This window comes from Sander vitreus, chromosome 20, assembly GCF_031162955.1.
Source record: "Sander vitreus isolate 19-12246 chromosome 20, sanVit1, whole genome shotgun sequence".
Lineage (NCBI taxonomy): Eukaryota > Metazoa > Chordata > Actinopteri > Perciformes > Percidae > Sander > Sander vitreus.
This window is the reverse complement of record NC_135874.1, coordinates 18,921,366-18,942,332: the sequence shown is the minus strand read 5'-3', so window position 1 is coordinate 18,942,332 and position 20,967 is coordinate 18,921,366. Positions and strand designations below refer to the sequence as shown.

Here is a 20,967-nt window from a genome sequence, read left to right as displayed (position 1 = left end):
AGCTTCTTTCAACCCAAATGAGAACGTTGATGAACCTGGAAGAGATAGGAATCCTTTACTTGGCTAAAGGCCCATAAATAGTTGCTCTGTGTTCAGTCTTTTCATTGTAGCATATGTAGAATGCACTTCACTGGGAGGTCACTGGGTTACACAATAATACCCACACAATATTATTTGATCCATATTAACATTTATTTCTTTGGTATCATTTTTTTCACACTAGTTACATATAAACATGTATTACAATGGTCCATTTTCACAACCAAGGAGTAATTTTCCAATATTTGGCACATACGGACTTTGGCAACAAACTCAGCTTTAAACTTGTCAAAACAAAAAACTGTTTAAAAAAAGTAAAAAAAGTTGTTTAGTTTCTCAGAACTGGTGTAGTATGAGGGTGCTTGTTGCATCCATGAGGATGCAGGTTTGACAGAGTGAGATGATGTTGCAACTGGATGTGCAAGCCTGTTTGAGCTTGTATTTGCTTTTGCTTTATGTCACTCCTGTAATGCACATCCCTGAGCACCTAAACAGCACTGGCTCACTTGTGATAACATGGAGGCACTTTATAGATTTTGATCATTGCCACACAGTTTTCAAAAACATAAATTTGAACTTGACAAATCTTCTGACTGGTCTGCAGCCTTGCTACCGAATGCCTACTGAGCCCTTTGAAGACTGCAGCAGTTGTGCAACATCTGTACTGTACCTTATTACATTCATTCAGAAAAAAGGTGCTGACAAAAGTGCATATTTACAGAGTGCTTAAAGGTCCAGAAAAAAAGTAGAATCTTTGCAGAGCATCACAGACAAGGTTAAAAGGCTAAACACATAGGCAGATTGGCATATACAACACATAGTTTAAGGCCTGCTTACAGATTTCATGAAGGTACATGATGTGATAGAGTTTCAGCCAGTGAAGTACCAGTGTGGAGACATTTACAGCAATTCTACCTTCCTTAATAAGGAGGCTATAAAAAAAGATCTAGATATTCTTAATTTCTACGGTGGTCAACGATAGTCTTTATTTTAAACGCTCTAATATGTAAAAAAATTATTCAAACGGTAGTTGTTTAGTTTATCCTTCCTGTCCTACTCATTTAGTCAGATTATGATAAGATATCTACTTTCACTGTGTCTGAATTCTTCACACCATATACTGGTGTATGTCAAATGTCAGCTGAATAAGTATATGAGAAATATAAGATTGTGAAATATAACCGTGGTAACAAACCAATAAAAACGTAATGCGTGGCGCCTTGTCACTTCCATAGACTCTACCTGGTCAGAGCACATTTTCTGAAGCGTATGACAGAAAACCAAGCGGAGGAACTTAAATCCACAGGAGCAAATTGTTGACATTAAGTCTTCTTAATTTATTTTGATGTAAAAAAGCAAATTGTAGCTTTGAATGTCTTTTATTTTGCTAACAGAAGTTTATCCATTTTCCGGACACACAGCAAAGGCAAAGTATAGTATTCAGGGATCCATCACAACTCATATCGTTTCCTTTAAAGTGTCCTTTAGGATCCACTATGTTGGGATTGTCTGTCAGTACCTCCAGCCGTCACATCTCAAAGTTACGGTAGATGCTCTCCACGTAGCTCAGGACCCTTTGCCAGTCAGGACCTCCTGCTCTCAGCATCTCCTCTACTGTCTGTGGAGCAAAGATTTTCAAATACGTTTATAAGTAAAAAAAAATCAACCTTACGTCTGTCATAATTAAGTCAGATGTAGTCTATATCCTCGACCTTCCACTTCCGGGATTGCCCAGTTAGTGCCGGAAAATCTGCCACATGTCCTTATTTTCAGCTGGATTTCCGTTACCTTCCGCTTCCGTTACCTTCCGCCAGACCCTCCTCCGCAGCGCCGTGGAGGAAGGTCTGGCAAAGCGAGACTAAAGGTGCTGACACCAAAAAGACGGCCGACCGTCAGCAGAAAAGACAGTCGGACTGATCAGTCCCCGAGGTCCAAAAAGTGCCTCAGAACACACCGAAGAGATGCCGACTTGAGCATACGCTCTGCGCATGCGCGAAACGTAATACGTCTCCATAGCAGCAGGCGGCGCTGCTCTGTATTGTTTCCATTAACAGTCCGATTGTTTCCCAGAAAATGAAAACCGGCAGCTGATTGGACGAACGCATCACGTGGTTCTTTTTTCTCCGGAAATTCACAGCCAGACTGTCATGGCGGCTTGTTCAGAATACGATCTCATATTGTACTAAAATAGTTCACCAAAAACGTGTTTCTGAAAACATTTTAAGCGAGAAATAGGCCATGCAGTTTCTGAATCTGTCTTCATTTCAGTTTGACAAAGGTCAGTTTAAAAGATTTGTCAGATTTTGAGCGTCTCATCCGCTCGCCATTTCCGGGTGAGTCCCGACTGCCCTGTCTCCCAACTGAACATGTCGGGTCGGCCCAAATGAAGGCCGACGGCTCCTCCGGACGACGGCACGGGACACACCGAACAGACTCAAGTCACCGACCTCGCCAGACGGTCCGACGGCCGATTATCGGCCCGGTGTGTCTCCTCTATAAGTCAGATGAGACTTGTGTGTAAAATGATTTGTTTTATTTATAAGAGACACCAAGGCTTACCAGGGTTTGTGCAATCCCAACAGTCTCTCCCGTTTTGAACGCCAGACTCAGATTCTCCCGCTACAAAGAAAAGAATGAATTGATAAGTTGAACACCATAAATAACTTGGTCCCATCCATTAAGTACAGAGGAACAGTTCCTACCTTGTTCTCTGGAGTGAGAGAGGTGTAAGGGATGTGTGAGGGGAGGTAGGTGTGGTAGACAGCACAGAAGGCGAGACCGTCGGCCCAGCTGCTGCTGAAGTTGGTGATGTCGATATTCTGTAAGGAGACAAAAGACAGGAAAGATTATGGTACCACAAGAGAACCAATGGGCTAACCTGCAATAGTCAAACTGAAGCTCTAGTGGCAAGTAACTATTTGAAGCAGTTTTTTTTCACAGAAGACATTTTGACATGTCACAATAGGAAAAGCACAGGTGTAAATAATACAATTAATGATGGCTGAATTCCATTTAGCTGCTTCAGTTTCAGGGTCCTTATATTGCTCACTGTCACGGCTTACTGGGACACTTGAATAGAACAGTTATTAGTAACACCTGTTCTTTTCCTATCATAACAAAAAATATCCGCTGTGAAAAAAAGTCTGCTTTAGAAATCATGATGCATTCAAGAGATGTTGGAAAACTGGAATTCTGACTTAGTGTGAATATTAAAGCAATGACGCACCTCTTCAAGTCAGTAGGAAAGTCTTTTAGAAAGTCAACCTTTTCAGTGGTTCTCAGAATCAGCTTTGATCGCTATAAATCACAACGCCTACCTACATACAATCACATATGTGTATATAATTCTCAAAATAAACTGTACAAAATAAAGCTTAGAACGAGTAACCATAAAAGACAGTCAAAGTTGAAATTTCACTATTTTCTTTTAGGTTTAGTTCCTATCCGGCCATCCCTTATTCACTTTAACCAACAGAATTTGCCACAACCTCTGGTACACAATGATCTTGTTGCTGTGAAAAAGCAAACAAAAACCAAAACATGTAAAGTACAAATAAATCATGCCCAGGATCACCTCGTAGCCTTGTGTTTGGCTCTGACACCAACGGAGCAGCGAGTTTCTCTTGGAGCCTCCATGGCGACGCAGCAGCAGGTTGAAACCATCCTGGGACCTGACAACAACAACAAGATACAAGGATTCTGATTTTTTGGTTTGAACTCTGCGGGATTTATTATCAGTTGGGCATCATAAAAAAAATCTTAGTCACATAGTTGACTTTGTTATTGAAAGGAAAACCTAATTAACACACTGATTCGAGTAAGAAAGGTGCTTTAGCCCAAATATCGAGCTTTAGGAGTTCACCAGAAAAATGTCCCAGGGTCAAAACAAGTAATTAGATTTACACAGGATGTAGCAATTGGGTTGGTTTGTCTGTGTGTGTGTGTGTGTGTGTGTGTGTGTAGACTCACTTGGAAAGAGGCAGCTCAGTAAGAGCAGAGTTGTACTTGTTAAGAGACTCCTCACGTTTTCCTTTAAAGACAAGCAACCATAAACCCAGCAGCCCGCTGTCATTATGAACACTCCAAGCAGTGCTGGAAAGAGAGGTTTAGCTACACCACTCTTGACATGCTGACATTAACGTTTACGTGTTTAAAGTAACATTCATTGACTTTTTGCCACTAGGTGGCAGCAGAACAAGCTGTTACATTGACATTCACTGTATAAAGTAGCAAACAATTGCTCATTTACACATCCATAAACACAGAGCAACATTAGCATTCACTTGGAGTTGAATTAATGCATTTCCTTCTTCATAAAACATTTGTAAAGCTGATTTCTTGAATATATTAAATCCTTGCAGTCTTCTTCTTCACTCCCTTTGTTGGCACATAGCTACACACTGGTGTGGTAGCGCCATCAATTGTCATTCTTGTGCGTCCTCATGCACATGTACAGTACAATACAAACAACCAACTTGTAAAAACATTGCTCCATAGCGCTGCTAGTGAACATAAAACTCCACAGGGTACCTTCAACAATTTTAGGATAAAATTGGTGTACACACACACACACCTTTGTCAGTGCTTGACCTGCTGTCTTGCCAATCCATACTTCTTCGGCCTTTTAGTTGCCCCACATTCTTTAAAAACAGACAAGATTCATTATTAAAGTTCAGTCAGAATCATTACATGAACAGTGGCAAACAACCAAGCTCTAATGAAGGATTTTCCTAAAGATAAAGCATCTCACCTTGTTTATAGGTCCAACTGTTGAGGCAGTATTGGGCTGGGAAGTTCCATTCTGCATGGTGAGGGAGCCTGAGGAAGCAGGTAATCTGGACAAGCTTCTGCAACATTAGGGATAATAACAATAGTTAGGAGAACATACCTGATACACCAAATCAACCGTTTTGGGTGGCATTTTTACAGGACAGCTGTTCCGCAGGGTTCCAGCTGTAAATTAAGATTCTGAAACTGTCCTCAAGTGGCCCTGTGAAGGCCTGTGAGTTGAGGGCAACACATTCAAAAGAAAGCACAATCCTGACCGAATTTGGTGATTGTTATCCATTTGTGACTGCTATGTCAGAGACAAAGAATGTGGAATACAAAAAAGGATTTTGGCTTTGTTTTGAAATATCTGACTGTCTGAAAACATTAAAGTGCCACCTACACAAAATGATGCTTTAGTAATGTGTTGCAGAAATACTATTCGTTGTTCTGTATTCCCAAAGAACACAAGCTAAACTGTTTCTCACCTTGACCTCTCTGTGGTTACCGTCCTTCGTGTTTCGCTGGATCGCACCTCCTCTCCACTCCTATCCTCATTGGTCACATTTCTCAGGTAACGCTTAGCCACGCCTTTACAGTCTAGTTTGGCCTCCTCGCTGACAACATTCTTCCTCAATTCATTCTGACCCTTACTCTCCTTCCCTTCTCGCCCCAACCTGTACACCCCTCTCTCCCTGCCTCTGTGGGTCCCTTCTTTGCTTTCGGAGCTGTTGGTTGGTTCTCCATTGGGCCACTCTGGTTCCTGACATGGAGCTTGGGTGAGAGTAGCCAGTCTCTGCCTGCTCTCCTTTAACTCCCCTCTCAGGGTTACTAGTTGCATATCAGCCTCCTTCTGTCTCTGCTGGGAAGCAGCCAGCTCCCTCTCCACATCCTTGTGCGCCGTTCGGAGCACAGTCAGCTCTTCTTCTGCTTCGGCTCTCAAACGGTCCGCCACTGACACTGCCACCTGTAGGTCAGCCTGGAACTGCAGCCATTCCCCACGCTCCGTCTGGATTGGTGTGGATGTGAAGAACAGTGTTATTCCAACTGACTGATGATGCTTTATATGAACACAGACTGATATTTGTGGTTTTTAAAAGATAAGGTAGATGGAAGCACACAATTAGCCTTAACACATACACTCATATGGTCTTCTGAAGGTTTTGTCTTTCATGGCAAAAAGTCTGCCTGAAAGAAAATTCACTATTACAAACGCTCTGTCGGACATCTTTTGTTATTTAAATTTACGTCTGGTTCCAGATCAATAAAACCTGCAGCTTGTGTTTTCATCACAGTACAAAACAGGCAAATCACACTGCTACACTCAGACAAGTATTATTGTTCTGAACATTTTTTTTTACAATAATTTAATACAAAGCATACAAAGGATTAAAACTGGTGTTTTAAAAGCCAGAATGGAATGACTGCCAACAACAAACATAGCTGAACCCTCATCAGACAATGACTATAATCAAAAAATGAACACTCAAATACCCATTTGAACCTCATTAGGAGGCTACAGGTTAAACTGAACTGAGTGGCAAGCAGAGAGGACTGGAGCTGGTAAGTCAACTCTAATGAGGCATAACTGAATTGTGAGCCAAAAGGTTTTACTCATGTCTAAAAAAATAAATCAAGAGGAATTTCTTTAGAAAATAAGACCCTTTACAAGTTTGGACAAAAACAGATCTAAGCAACATTTTTGGGAGCAAGGCCAAGGTTGCATTGTGAAACTGCCTTCTGTGTCACAAACACTGTGGCTGTAGCTCAATAAGTGTTGTTTTCTAATAATGGTTAGATGTATACACAGTATCAGTTTCACATCTTTGAGGATGAGTGATGTAGACCAAGTTTCCAGTTTTCTTTTCTTTATGCCCCAGACATCAAAAGACACACCCAGAACCAATGAAGCCAGATGGTAAACGATACCGGGACATTAAAAAACATTAAGCAACCATCATCATAAAAGGAGCGAGAGGGAATGAGAGAGAAGGTAAAGTAGAGAGGAAGGACAATAAAAGAGGTTAAAATCATGCAGAGATTTAATACTGACTGTAGAACCATACAAGCCAGTAAGATGTGAGGGAGTGCTGAGGAGCGGAGGGGTTTGGGAAGGTTAGTAATTAGATGAAGAATGAATGGAGATGTGGAGGAGGAGGCAATGTCTGAGCCAAGTCTCTCCCTCATCTGACCAGTGACTCAAGACCACAGCTGGACCCGATTACACTGAATGCACACACACATATCATATTGCAATCTTCTCTCGCACACATACACCTCACCTATTTCACCTTACCACATTGTTACGTTTTCTCACACATCTACACATTCAGGGGTATTTTAGAGCACATTCACCCTGGACATTTGTCAAATGAAAAGCAGGATAGTGTTCTGTGTTTGGAGAAGTTCTATATTTAGTAATACTAAAACACCCACTTGGACTTGATCTTGTCTTCACAGAGTATTTGTTATCTGGACGTGGACACTCCAACTGGAGCATGTCTGTTTAAGGAAACCGGAAGGGGCCCTCCTTAAGTTTACACTGAGATAAGTGTGTGGATTGTCAGTCTTACGACCCACACTCGTATTCCCTCAAGAGCTGACATAATGCCCTACTGCAAGGCCAGATGTGGAATCCAGCGCACACCCACTTGTCTATACTCTTGATGCACATCGGAGTTCCTGACAATTCCTGGAAAGGGTCCAGCACACTTGGAGATTGTGTCAGTGTGCGTGTGTGTTCCAACCATCTGTCCCTAGTTCACCTCCACACCCAGTCTAATACATACTTAGGGAAACATGCAAACTCTGTAATGGCTCCTCTCTCCACAGCCTGTGGTGTGTATTCAAAAAAAGTGGTTGAATACACCATTAATATTAAGGGTCATTTCATCCCCTCTACAGCAGTCAAACACACACACACACACACACACACACACACACAATGAGCAAAATCCCCCCAACTGACACTTGAAAATAGCTTGGAAGTGCCTACAAGTTGCATATTTAAATGTCCACAGACATCAAAGAAAAGGGTCTCAAGTCACTGTAATTTACTCGGCCCTGCAAATTCAACACAACATGCACACAGGCCCCCTCCTCCAATCGTCCCAAACACACTAAATCTTCATTCTACATGTGAACAGCCTCCGCGAACCTCCAGCTAAAGGGCCTTTTTGAGTCTGGGTTGCAGAAGCAGCCTAGCGATGAGAAGAGAGCAGAGGGAACCTGGAGATCATTCCTGGAAATCTCCAGCAGCGTTCACCTGGAACTGATTCCAAAGCAGTGCTTTGAGATCGACTAAATCGCCGGGAGGGAACACACACACACACACACACACACACACGACAATTGAAGACTAGTGGTGCACATAAGCACAGACAGATGGTACGTCGGATAATACCCTTAGTAGTTCGCTGCACATTGGGTAATCATGCGTTTTCAGAATTCAGTACTACAGTACATCGGAAATACATTATGACTGCGGACAGACAGAGAAAGATAGGAACATTTGGGGATGAAGACATGAAAAAGTGTGGAGGAGAGGCTTAGCTGACAGAATGTGACTAGAAGAATAATGGCTACTTAAATTACACAAAAAAAAGGTTTAAAAAAAAAACGAGGAGGTCAGAACTAAAGAAAAAAGGCTTTAGCAACTTGGGGTCAGATGAAAAGATGGATGGAAGTGAAAGAGCAGACTAGGAGGCAAGATAGCCAGATAGAGCAGAGCAGTGGTGGGGAGAAGACAGAGAGAGGATGGAAGGGACGAGATAGAGAGGAGCAATGCAGCAAAAGTTGGAGTAATTGTTTTGAGTTCTTGTGCTCAGGGAGTAGCGGTCAGCTCTCTGATGGAGAAAGAATGAGGAAAGGAACAAAAGGCAAAGAGGCACAGCAAAGGAAGGAGGAGGGAGGCTTCCATACAAAGCTAAAAAAAACAATTGCACGAGCCAAGACTTTCAATGCATCTGTACATGAGTCTTCTGTCTCACGTGGAGCACACACACAAAAACACATGGCCAGTCAGTATTTGCAAGCTGCAGCCCCCTCCCCCCCCACACACACAGCACAAGACAAAACAAGTTGTGTCTCCTGAACAGCCGAATGTGAACCCCCTCCTCCGCACTGCACTCCCAGTCTCTGGCTTGCCACAAAAAGGCTCCCAGGACAGCACAACAGACTGAGAGGGTTCATAGAGTCGAGCTTTGCAGGCTTATATTGCCCTAGCGAGGGCCCATGTAAACACAGTGTTGAATTGCCCCAATTTCTAATACATGGCTACCTCTCAGTGGTATATCACAGTCTCTCTGAGGTTTGGTTGGCCTGTGCAAGGCTTATATTTCCAGGTCCTTTACAAGGATGTGGGAAAGTGGAGGAGAGAGGAAGAAAAGACAGGAGAGAGCAGGGATTGAATATCAAGTAGAGAAAGAGGTGACAAAGAAGTGTGGCGTAGAATACTACATGATTGCCATGTAAGTGGGGACAGTCACAAGGGGAAGAAAAGAGGAGAAAAGAGATGGAGTTTGAGGGAGGCATGCTGTAGGCCATATTCCAGCTGTTGTAATTTGTGGCAGATCCAGAGGAAGCTGGGAGGCCCAGGCTACAATCCTCATAAGGGAGGGTCAGGAATTGGAACGAACGACTGACAGGAAATTACCGCAGCATATCACCATCCTCAAAAGAGCATGGAACGCCCGAGGAATAGGACTGAAGAATGCTTGCAGAATTTACATTTTTATTGTGCATGGTTTATCTTTAACTTTGGGTTTGGAACCTAATAGTGTAGTCAATCCAAAACCGCTGGTCAACTGGCCTACTGGACAAGCATCTTCTGCTGGGGTCCGAGGAAGAGAAATAAATGTGTGTGATGGACGCTTTACTTCTTCTAATTAAAAATAAAATGTAACAATGCAGGCAAAAGGTGTCCCGCCAACATTGGAGATTTATGTTCTTCTTTCAAAAAGGAGCCATAACCATATGCAACTATCTCTGATCAACTCTACAAGTATGAGGAAAAAAATACTTTGACAGAAGATGATCTCAAAGATGTTCCTCTTTTGGGCCTCTGAAGAGAAGCAGAGGACAGGAAGACCTCCATTAGCAAAGCTTCAACTCCCAGCGGGGCAAAGTCCAAGGCCTGTTGTGATAGGGGGGGGTTGACAGGGTGTGTTTCGGTGTTATCTCCTGGATGAAAGGTCACAAGCACTATTCTGACTTATGTATAATTGGAGTGAGTGACTTCCTGTTTACATTTCTATACTTATCCACTGTTGTCTTTCAAGTGTGTTGGCAAAAAAAAAAGTTGTCTTCATGTTTGGAAAAAAGGATGGCAAGGAAAAACTTAAGATGGCAGAAGGTACATTTTAGTGGGAAATGCAAGACAAGCTTTGATATGAAAACTCAAAAATTACATCCACTAGAAGACTGAGGTATTTTCTCTGTCCATATTGTCCCTAACTGACTATTCACAAAGCCCTGATCCTCTTAGTTACCATTATTATGTCTATCAAGACACCATCTTCGAAAATTATAGTAATAATATAAAACCCCTTTAGTGTTTTCAGCTGACTCGTTTTAAAATGAGAACCCTGTAAAAAGGGGTCTTAAATAAGCACTTGGTGGCTACATACATCATAGTAGTAGTGGTAGTAAGCTACCTAGCCGACATGCTAACCTTTGCAGTTTACATTAGAGCAGATAAACACAGTTTAATCCATGCCTTACACTTTTTCTCTTGTAGTTTTAGCTTTGGAATGGCTGGAAAAGAAGACAACACATTCCAAACCGTTTATATATGGTTAGGTCTTAATACAGCTCCATGCACACTGCTTCAAGGTAGAGAAATCCAAAACTGTACAAGCATAGCGGGCCTACATACAATTGCTAAGCTAAGAGATTGGACAATCGCTGTTTGGGGAAAGGGTTTAGTGATTGGTCAATTCCCATTAGTATCACACTGAAAACACAGCCAAAAATTGGAGAAGAACAAACTGGCTGAATATTTTTAAAAAACAACAGCATCTCACCTGGAAAGTACTCTTCAAATTCTTCACTTCTGTCAGTAGATGCTTCAGTATCTCTGAGGGAAGGATACAGAAATGTCAGAAGACAACATCAAAAATGACAAGGAAATGTATTTTGCCCATCTTAAAACAGGGAAATGTTGGTCCCACAATGAAATGGCAAGCTTTTGTGCTCAAATAAAAATTCTGCAGACCTGAATATTATTTATCGGCAGTATATGAAGTATTTTGTTTACATCTTACCTGCTGTGTTTGTGGCCCCATCCAGACTGGCATTGATACCCAGTGTTGTACTAGACTCCTCCAGCAGCTTCTTCAGCTCCTCACCCAGGCTGCCCCCAGCCTCGTGAGCGGGCAGTAAAGACTGACTCAGACCACTGTCCCTTTCGCTCCAGTTCTGCCCAGAAGAGCTGCCCACCACCACAGGTGAGGCACTCCACGAAGAAGAGGGGCTCTTTGTGGGGCTGATGGCCACAGTCTGTTGCTGGGATACCAGAGGCCGAGGGGTGGAGGTAGGGGGACCCCCATTCCTCCCAAAAGCGGCTTGCTCTTTACCCACAATACTTTGTGGCTTGTTGTGCAGGGGGCTAACTCCAGGGCCAATGGTGGAGCTATTTGAACTGACTGGTGGATGAGGCCTCCAATCAGGAGGGGGACTGGAAGGGGTAGTGCTGGACTGTACTTTCTTCCCAATGGATGTTAGGACTGGGACTGGAGGTGGAGATGAAACCGGGGCTGCAGGGGAAGGTTGAGGTGAGGTAGGGGGTAGGAGTTGGGGGACATCGGGCATTAAAGGAGGCCCATCACTCTGTGGAGAAGCAGGAGGAGTGTGGAAACTATCCCCATGGGCCCCTAAAGAAGAGCAACAATTGAGTTCAGATGAAATAATAGTAACAACAAATCAAATAACTAATATATATTGTCCGCTATAATGTTTTTCTAGAAGAAAAGTGCAATTACGTCAGTAAAATTACACCTACTCTTTCTCCCTTGTACTTCACTTATGTTCACTCAAAATGCATGTGGACTGCAGGTGATAACTTTCCACAACACACTTAAGTGCAAGTGGCATACTGGACTGTGACTGGCTTCCAAACCAGTCCAAACTGAGATTTAAGGTGAAGATGAGCACAGAGAAGCTTCCCTCTTTCAGCAGATGAATGAAAAAACAGCTTCCTAGTGTCAAACACTGCACATACATCATTTTTCTCAGAGAAGGCCAAACAGTCAAGTGAAGCAACAATTAAATAAACATGTTTTAAAAGGATTGGGGCTTGAAAGTTATGAATAATTGTGAGAGACAGATTGAAAGAACTGACTGAGAAACTGAATCATGGACAGACTGAAGGAAACTGTTTAGTGGTCACTAGTCTAGCATGTTGACACAAAACAAACAAAAAACAACACCATTCAGGGAGGTGACCAGACCAGAAAATATCCAAGCAATGCCCCTGAAGATGAATGCTTTAATACAGACATTCTTCTTGAGCTGCTCATCCACAATGTTGTGTGACACTCATTCTCCAAATTCAGGACCAAATGTTTCCTATACATAGACCAATTTGCAGCAGTCAGGCGCACATACATATCTTAACTTGACACAATAGCAATAACATAAGTGATTTTTACTTTTTTGACTCAGCGCTCCTTAACACATGCCACCAATAATAACTTTAGAAGCTATGGGAACCACTGGGCATCATGTCTCCTTCTTTTCCTTGTTTGGACAAAAGCCTCACTGCCAGCAAAAAGAATGTGTTTTTTATTTCTTAAATGATGTAAGAGCAGGAGTCGAACATTTACATAGTTAGACACCACCTGCTGTGAGGCCAAATCATTGGGAAAGAATGACAGGATTGTCTAATAACTTTCTCATGCCACCCCTGCTTTTTACTTCTTCTGTCCAAGCCTTAATGTGCTAGTCCAACCATGCGCACGGATGGCAGATTGACTGAATGAGAGAGAGTGTGTGTGTGTGTGTGTGTGTGTGTGTGTGTGTGTGTGTGTGTGTCCATTAAGGTGTGTGCGTGCGTCAGATACTATTAGGCTTCCTATGATTAATCCGCTGCCCTTGTGCTAAGCCGGGGAATTCTGCCGATTCATCACAGCTGGCGAACATAACGAATCACATAGGGACGCGAGGAGAATGACCACTCACTGTGCATCACACAGGAGGGCTGCCAAGATTCCTGTTGCCGCTCAACACACACACGCACCTCCTTTTGTTGCCTTCTATTTCCTGATTACTCCTTATCCACCCCTCTTTCATACAGTCTCCTCACTCTTCCTGTATTTCTCTTTTTTTCCCACTGTACCATCCTCTTTCTACTACATACAGTTCAAGCTCATGCATGTGTGTGTTTTTGTATGATGACCTACCTGATGGTCCATGGCCGTCCTTGCTGGAAAAGTTACCCATACTGCAGCAATGGGGTTTGGGCCACTGATAGGGCCCTGCAGGTGCTTGTTGCTCTTTCACTCAGCCCTGACTAAAGTGGCACTGTAGAGGTGACACACACACACACACACACACACACACGATGAAGTCATGCAGTTTTATGCAATGTTATCCAGCTGAGAAATAATTCGGTGACTGCAGCTCTGAACCGAACCAACCTTAATTTTTAAAATCAAGTTTAAAATGCAGATGGAGGTTACATTTAAGTCAACATGTTACAAACATAGCCGTAAATACATCTGAATGAATATAAACTGTACACGAGAAATGCGTCACAATCACATAGCCTACTCGCTACTACCTGTTGGTCCAAAACAAATGTGATAAAACGTAACATAATTTTGTTCTAACGCCATTGACTTTAACGCGCCATCAAAGCTTTTACATAGAAACTCGAATAAAGTGTGCCTCCAAGAGAAACGTGTTCAGAAAAGTAACCTAACTTTTCGCCTACTACGTTGAAGGCGATACATTTCATTTGGAGAGCAATACAAAGTGGATACAAACCCTTGAAAGCAGACAAATAATTCCCAAATCCTTTTGTTCGGGGTCTGGTAAACTCTTCTTCTCCACGCGTTGCTTCTTTCAGCACAACTCAACCAAGCACACTGCCCTGGTGTGTCCTCGCGGAGGAGAAGGAATGGCAAATAGACTGCAGAATCCTTAGAATAAAGTGTAATCCTTTTAGCAGCATTTTGCTGCTAGAAACATCTTAATAAGAAAACAAAACGCGATTTAAATCCGCACATCGAACCAAAGAGCGAAAAATTAAACTCTGGACATCGCTAACCGATGGCGCCGATAATCCCTTGATGTGCCCACTGGAGGGCACTGGTAGGCCGCGGTATAAGGACCTGTTGCCGCTGGGTTGTGGTGGCCCTTCCTCACTTACCTCTTGACTTATACAGTATGAAGCTGACTCTCACAGGCTAATGGCCCACTGACCTACTGTACCAGACAGCTCCAGGCTGAAAATTTCTATTGGACCTTTTCTTACACCAGCGTTAAATATATTCAAACTTGCCCAGTGTGCCAAGTGTTTGGCTTCTACATCAAACAGATTATGTGAATTTAAAGGTGCTGATAATAGTTTGTGCAACATATGCATGTGTGTGAGTGATTTAAACTAAGGCAGTATGCTCATACATGATTACTATTTATTAGTGCATCAGTGCAACTATTGGAGTTGCATAAATCTGAAGCATAACTAATAAAAAAAAAACACTAAAGGTTGATATAATTAATTTCCATATAAGCCCTGACCTGCTGTTCCTCTGTTAAATTACAGAGTTAAGTGAAAGTCAGCACTTGCACATTTCATTAGATATTACTCATTATACAAATAGTACATTCACCCAACTCTCTTTTCTGCATTTCCATTTAAAAAGGTGTTTACATCTGTTTTTAAGACTAATAGATTAGAGTATCATGTAATGTGTGGGGCCATATCATTTAGATTTAGATCCAAAGAAGAACCATATCTATGAATTCGGACTAACTTTTGATTATGCATCGTATTGTATCAATGCTGGTGTTTAATAAGCTGAAACATTTGTTAACAGTGTGCTTAAATGGGCTCTTTTCTTGTAATCAAAAATGTAACGCATCGTCTTATTTTGTACAATCTGTAAGCGGGCCTATTTGCTGCTCACTAATGTGTAGCCTTTAATTCCAATAAATAAGTGACTCCGTTGTAGGTGACATTATGAAATCTTGTTGGAGCAAGTTTCATGTTTGACACAAATAAAATAGATGAATAAACGACGGTACATATTTGTACATTGTCTACTTTATGCAGTCTAAAGCATCAATATCAATATCCGCAACTGCACTTTGGATAAACAACCGCTTTTAGGGAATAATGTGAAACTCAAGACATGTTCAACCCTTCCCAATTTATTAACATACCATATCTTCTATATTGGAGATTCTAAAGTTTTAGATAACGTAGCTCACAATATGGTCATTAGGTTGTTAATTCTCCAAGTACAATGGAGCATGGCCCATCATGGGTAACCTGTGACCTACAGTATACTGGAAGTGTGGGTATCTGAATTCTAAACAACTGAATAATTCAGCTATTAAGAGTTAAAAAAACCAGCGTCTAATCTTTTTAAGCCTAATTACAGCATAACAGCATGAATTGCACATTGACTAAAAACACATTTATTTCTTGGTACAAAAAGTACAACTTCATCAAACAACACTGTACAAAAACAATCTGACCCACTGGTGGGACTAAGTGCAACAGTAGAGCAGCAGGTTTGCCAAATGCTTTTATTTCATCAATGTCTTCCAACATCTTTTCATGAATTATTAATTATATTGCTAACAGAAGTAATCTCTCCTTTAATGGGCACAGCTGAAGTCGAGTTTGTTGAGCTTTACAGAATGAAATGAATGAGCACTGATGTACAACAAGCTAACAGATGAATACTGTGCTTTCAAACATTTCCTGTATTTTATTCCAACAACAAACATGTTTCCAGATATTCATTTTTGTGAGTGCAGTGTCTTGGCAGTTCTCCTTCATAAACTGTACAATGCTGCAGTGAGGAAACAAGCTCTCTCTCACTCTCTGATTGAGATCAATAGGTTTCCACAGTGCTCTGTGCTCACTGTGCACCACTGCAGTATAGCGCGAATCCATCAAAAGCAGCCAGGTGCATTACAAAACCTCCAGCCCCCACTCTCATTGGTTTCACACTCATGGAAGTGCAATGCCTGAAAAGGACTATAAAATGCAGGTCGCACCAGATACTTTCAGACTTAGATTTCAGAACAGGTAAAGTTATACGTGTATCTGAATCTTCACATTTTAAATTCCCAATTTACTCTCTAATCTTCCTTTAGTATGTACTCTGTATATGGTAATACAGAGTATCCTGTTGTTTTCACGATCCAATTATGAAATTGATTATGGGTGTCAGTCTCTATCCAGAGCAAGGCAACCAATTCTTTGTTCAGTTTCTGATGCCAGTTGGAGCCATTGGCCCCCTCTGCGGAGTGGATTATGAACATTTTGTGACCTACTGCGCTAGTGTTCTGGAGGGCGCACTATTCGGGCAACTAGCCGCTGGTCCAATTTGGCAGACGGACAAGGGTGGCTCTTAAACAATGAGGAAATTGATTACAGGGTCTGGCTGACCTCTAAGTGATGAAAAACTCAATTTTCTCACCATCCTCATTCTTCACAACTTTCCAGAGTACTAAGGAACCTAACTCCTCCTGTCTCCATGCTTGTGGAGAAATAAAACAAACAAAAAAAAATGTTATGGCTTGGTACCGTCACACCACAATATGTGAAAAACAAAACTCTATATTCAGTAGATTTTCAATAAAATAAAAAAATAAGTGGCAGTAAAGATAAAGACAGTATGACCCTGTGCTATCCATAGTAAGGCACAGCACGCATTCTCAACCATGCTCAGTGTCTCGCCGAATTTCAAGTCCCTTTTCACTGCTGCATTTTTGTGTCAACACAAAAGGAAACACCAATGCTATAATGAATAAATCCATGTATGGCAGTGGGACAAATGGTGGACACTGCAGGGGGAATGGTACAAAGTTGGAATGCACAGGGACTGCCTGCCTCTCACGGGTCCTTGTCTCTAATACCAGATTAGGGTAAATTGTATGTTGCCAGGAATGATTTTTCCACCTGAGTTAATCCGCACAAAGGACACAGGCTTTTCCAGGAAGAATCACCCTTCTACCTTGCCCGCCTGCCACCCGCAGTGTCTCAGTCAAGGGAAATTAGGATTCATAATCCAGCAAGGTGTATTTGTGTTGTTTATGTGACTCGGGTTGTGATATCAAATGTACTTAGCTTTCTTCTATTTAAAGAAGTGGTTTCAATCCATAAAAGTGCCCTGCCCCTCAGCTATTCTATCACCACCTTGACCAAACCCTTGGAGAATTTTACTTTTCTGAGCCCAGGAAGCACCAGTCACTGTTTCAGCCACAAAGCCAACCTGTGTCTTTCTCCATCGTCTCTTGATTGACAGCCGGTGACCAGACGGCGCCAGCAAACGCCAAGGCTTGTTGATGGATGGCACCTGCAACTCCTCAGAGGCAATCAATTATTGAAGTCATGGGCAGGGATGGGGTGCTCAAGCACTTACACATGGCTGTCTGCCTGGGGAGGGAAGGGGAGGGGACAGAGAGAGTTGCCAACCATCTGTGTACAGAGGGACACTGCCAAGCGTCAGTCCCTTTACGCCAGGCCTCAAAAAGACACACAATGTCTCCAAATTAAACACGTTAACTCCTTCAAGCTACATTCAAAAGTATATGGGAAGTTCCAGCATCATTACGTACTCATCCAAACATTCATATTGCTTTGTGCCCTCTCAGTGCATGACATACTTTGTTAGTAATTGATACAATCCAATAGTATTCCACACTAATAATCTAATTTCAGCTATTTTTATATGTGTTGCACTAGTTACAGAATTCATTATTACTATAAGGAATCTATCTCCCTGCGAACATAAAGGTTGAGGTCAGTCAAATATCCACACTTGCACATCATCAGAGAGCACATGGGCCACACTGGGGGCCAGCATAGCTACAATCTTAGTTGTGCATAAGTGTAGTTACTGGAGCTCAACCTATGTGATGGCCAATCTATACCCAACCTAGCATCAAAGGGTATTATTTCACAGGGACCGTCTGGCCCACAAAGGATGGAGGTGGGATCTCCTGGCAAGCAACAGCCTGGCGATTAACATCCAGGAAGGGGGTCCTATGGGCCACTGTGCACACCATGCTGGCATCAGTGTGTGTGCCAACCCACTGCAGCACACGGGCGGAGGGCCGATGGTAGAGGGCCAACTGCCTGGAGCTGTAGCCACACAACCCGATCCCCACGGCCCCCAGCAGCATAGCCATGCCGGGCATGGTCCTCTCAGCTGGAGGCGTCACAGCCACATTGTGGTAGGCCTGGGTCTGAAAGGGGAGATAAGTGGAGGGTGAAATGTAATCAGAGGAATGTTTGAGTCCCTTGGTATTGTGTGAGTATTAAGGACAAGATCAAAGAAGTCCAGAAATAATAAAACATCCTGGCAAACAATGACCAAAGAGATTTTTAAAGTGCTAAGTTTATGCATGGATGCAGATCAATTTCAGGCCTATACAGCACGGGAGGACAACATGCCCAGCAGCCCCTTTTTCCAAACATTTGTTCACATCAAATAACGGAGCTACAATGTGCTCACCTCAGATCCCGCCTCATCTAGCCCTCCCAACAATCCCACAGAGATTAAAAACTCATCTTTTCTCATTTACCAAATCGCGGTCTGTCTCTTTTGACAAACAAAAGACTCATCTATTTTGTGACATGGGCAATTTCCTCAGTAGGCCCTTGACAATTATAAAGAGCATAGTGAAACAAATAACAGAAACATTATAGTTTCAAATGGAGCTGTGTCACAGACAGTTAAGACGCCTTTCATGGAGCTCACTCATCCAGTTCCTATTTCCATTTACAATGCAATGGAGTGTCACAGGCTAGGATTTCTCCATTGTTTGTGATAAACCGCACCAAAAAGGTGATTGTGTTTTGTGAGCTAAAACAAAAGGCATACTGGAACAACCTGGAAGCCTGGAACAACCTCATATTTGTGGATGGTGTGTATATGATATAATAGTACTGTATTTCATCATCTTGTCACAAAGATCTGTTGAGACAGTAGCACTTAGTGAAACCAACTTGCTGTGTGCACTATGAATGCCTATACGTACCCATAAAACTGGCACCTTGCAAACACTACATTAGATCAATGACTGCTCTCAGAACTGTCAGTTATTTCATCCGCCGCTTTCTTTTACTCCTTAAGGACCAGTAGAGACAGAGCATGCCAAGCATCGTGTAATCTAGACTTCAAATCCAAGACACTGAGAGGGCTTTCTGCCTTTTTGTTTTGAAGGTCTTAAATCAAAAGAAGTTGCATGATGCAGAAAAATTGCAATAAAGTGCAATCCACTTCTGCTTCTAAGATCATTGGCAAGCAACTTCCTATGACTCAGCACTTTATTTTCCTGCTATCCGGCGGGATAGACAGCTTTAGTAAGAGTAAAAATCCCAGCACATCAAAATATTCTGTCGGTGGTTCCAGCCAGTATGACTCTAAATCTTGGGTTACACTTTACTTGAAGGTATCTACATAAGAGTGACATGACACTGTCATGAATGTGTCATAAACATTATAAACAAGTCATAAACGTTTATGACATAACACTTCTTTTAGTAAGTGTCATTCGGTTTTTGCCTTGACAAGTTATGTCAAGGCATGTGTTCATGACAGTGTCATGTCACTCTTATGTAGATACCTTCAAGTAAAGTGTTACCAAATCTTGTTCACCTTTATAACAAAGTAGCATCGAAGGATCCAAACCAGTGTCACTTTATTTTATGAAAAAAATAATTGAACTCCTCAAAAAAACTGCCACACTGCTCACACTCACCTGCAGCAGCCTGATGTAGCCCGGAGTCAGTCTCGGGACCCTGAAAAACATTTTGGCGCCTTCCGTGATGGTCTACCTGTTAAATCAGGAATGAGTTCAGGGCCAGATAACACTTCTCTTTTTCTCAAACTCCTTTTCCTTGTCTCCCAGGATGGTCTGTCTGGGTGTGTGCTTGGACACTTCAACCTGTGCTCAGCTATCTGATGCAGGACAGCCTGCTCAGTCCTTATATTGTCTCCTTCCTGTATTTACATAACAGGCAGTCTGCAGGTGGTGTGTCTAAGGGGATTACAGGAACTGGCACACAGAGATAAAGAAGTCTGTGTAAACAGAAGGAAGGTTGAATGGAGTGAAGGGCTGGGTGATACTCAAATATCACAGTATATACCAACTTATAGTTGAGTCATATTGAAATTAATGACTCCAAGGGAACTGTAAATAAAAACAAAAAAAGTTATTAGGTTGTGTTTTGGTTTACATGTATGCAGAGTTTTGTCTAATGCATACATTTGCCACATTGAGATGAATATTAATAAATAAAATCATCTTAATAATAATGTCATTTCTTTATGTCTGTTTGAAGGGCATTTGACATCAAAACCAAGTGAAAAATGATGAATGAGGTGTTAACTAATTCAGGTACAGTGCATTACAGTATATCAAGAGTAATTGATTTCTGACTTCAGCAGTTCCTTTAATAGCTTGATACAAAAGGCCCAAGTCATTTGAAGTCAGAGCCACTAGAACCCGTTTGAATCTGCCAAGTGGGTTGATTTGGATGTTTTTCTGTTGATGTTGAGAATGGCTTCTCCCGCCATGTCAGCAAATTTCTTTAAGCTTTAATATCCTTCCAGGCCTGGGGGTCCTCGACTCAGAGTGAGGTCTTATAATGAGGTAGCTGTGCTGATAACGTCTCTCGCTGGACGAGAGGAATTCTCTCTAGTGAGGGCAGCCAACAATGACCTTATTCTCATCTCTGGTAATAGGACCAAATTCTGCCTCCCAGCGCATGCATCAATGAATACACTCAAACTCTGGCATTAATACTGCAAAGTCATGATGCAACTGAAACTTGTGATGCTGACTGCCTTTTAAGCACAAAGAGAAACCATATAGCATTTAAAGTGCTATAGGAGAAAAACTAAAACAACTTCAATGCTAGAAAATATAAAACAGGCAAGGTAAAGCAAAAATATTAACAAGACCAAGAGTCTT

General features: G+C 42.1%; 1 protein-coding gene across 2 annotated transcripts; it reads right to left on the bottom strand.

Moving 5' to 3' along the window:
- Positions 1–170: 170 nt before the first annotated feature.
- LOC144535750 (uncharacterized) lies at positions 171–20,951 on the bottom strand. Of its 2 annotated transcripts, none has more exons than XM_078278373.1 (12): positions 19,753–20,951; positions 13,206–13,326; positions 11,070–11,678; positions 10,830–10,882; positions 5,295–5,815; positions 4,790–4,886; positions 4,613–4,679; positions 4,009–4,069; positions 3,614–3,710; positions 2,742–2,858; positions 2,599–2,658; positions 171–1,657 (listed from the first exon to the last, which is right to left on the bottom strand). In XM_078278373.1, exons 2-12 carry the CDS (start codon positions 13,243–13,245, stop codon positions 1,568–1,570), a joined length of 1,812 nt encoding a protein of 603 aa, XP_078134499.1. In that variant the 5' UTR covers positions 13,246–13,326; positions 19,753–20,951; the 3' UTR covers positions 171–1,567. The 2 variants fall into 2 exon arrangements, with proteins under 2 accessions (XP_078134499.1, XP_078134498.1); XM_078278372.1 differs by lacking the exon at positions 19,753–20,951 and adding an exon at positions 13,792–14,175.
- Positions 20,952–20,967: the final 16 nt, after the last annotated feature.

Bases quoted from the DNA above. Each gene is read 5' to 3' on its own strand.
- LOC144535750 (XM_078278373.1), bottom strand. From the start codon at position 13,245: ATGGGTAACTTTTCCAGCAAGGACGGCCATGGACCATCAG. The intron at 10,883-11,069 runs GTAAGATGTAAA...TCCTTCCCTCAG, and splicing joins TGGGGCCACAAACACAGCAG to AGATACTGAAGCATCTACTG. The intron at 1,658-2,598 runs GTAAGCCTTGGT...TTTGCTCCACAG, and splicing joins TTGGGATTGCACAAACCCTG to ACAGTAGAGGAGATGCTGAG.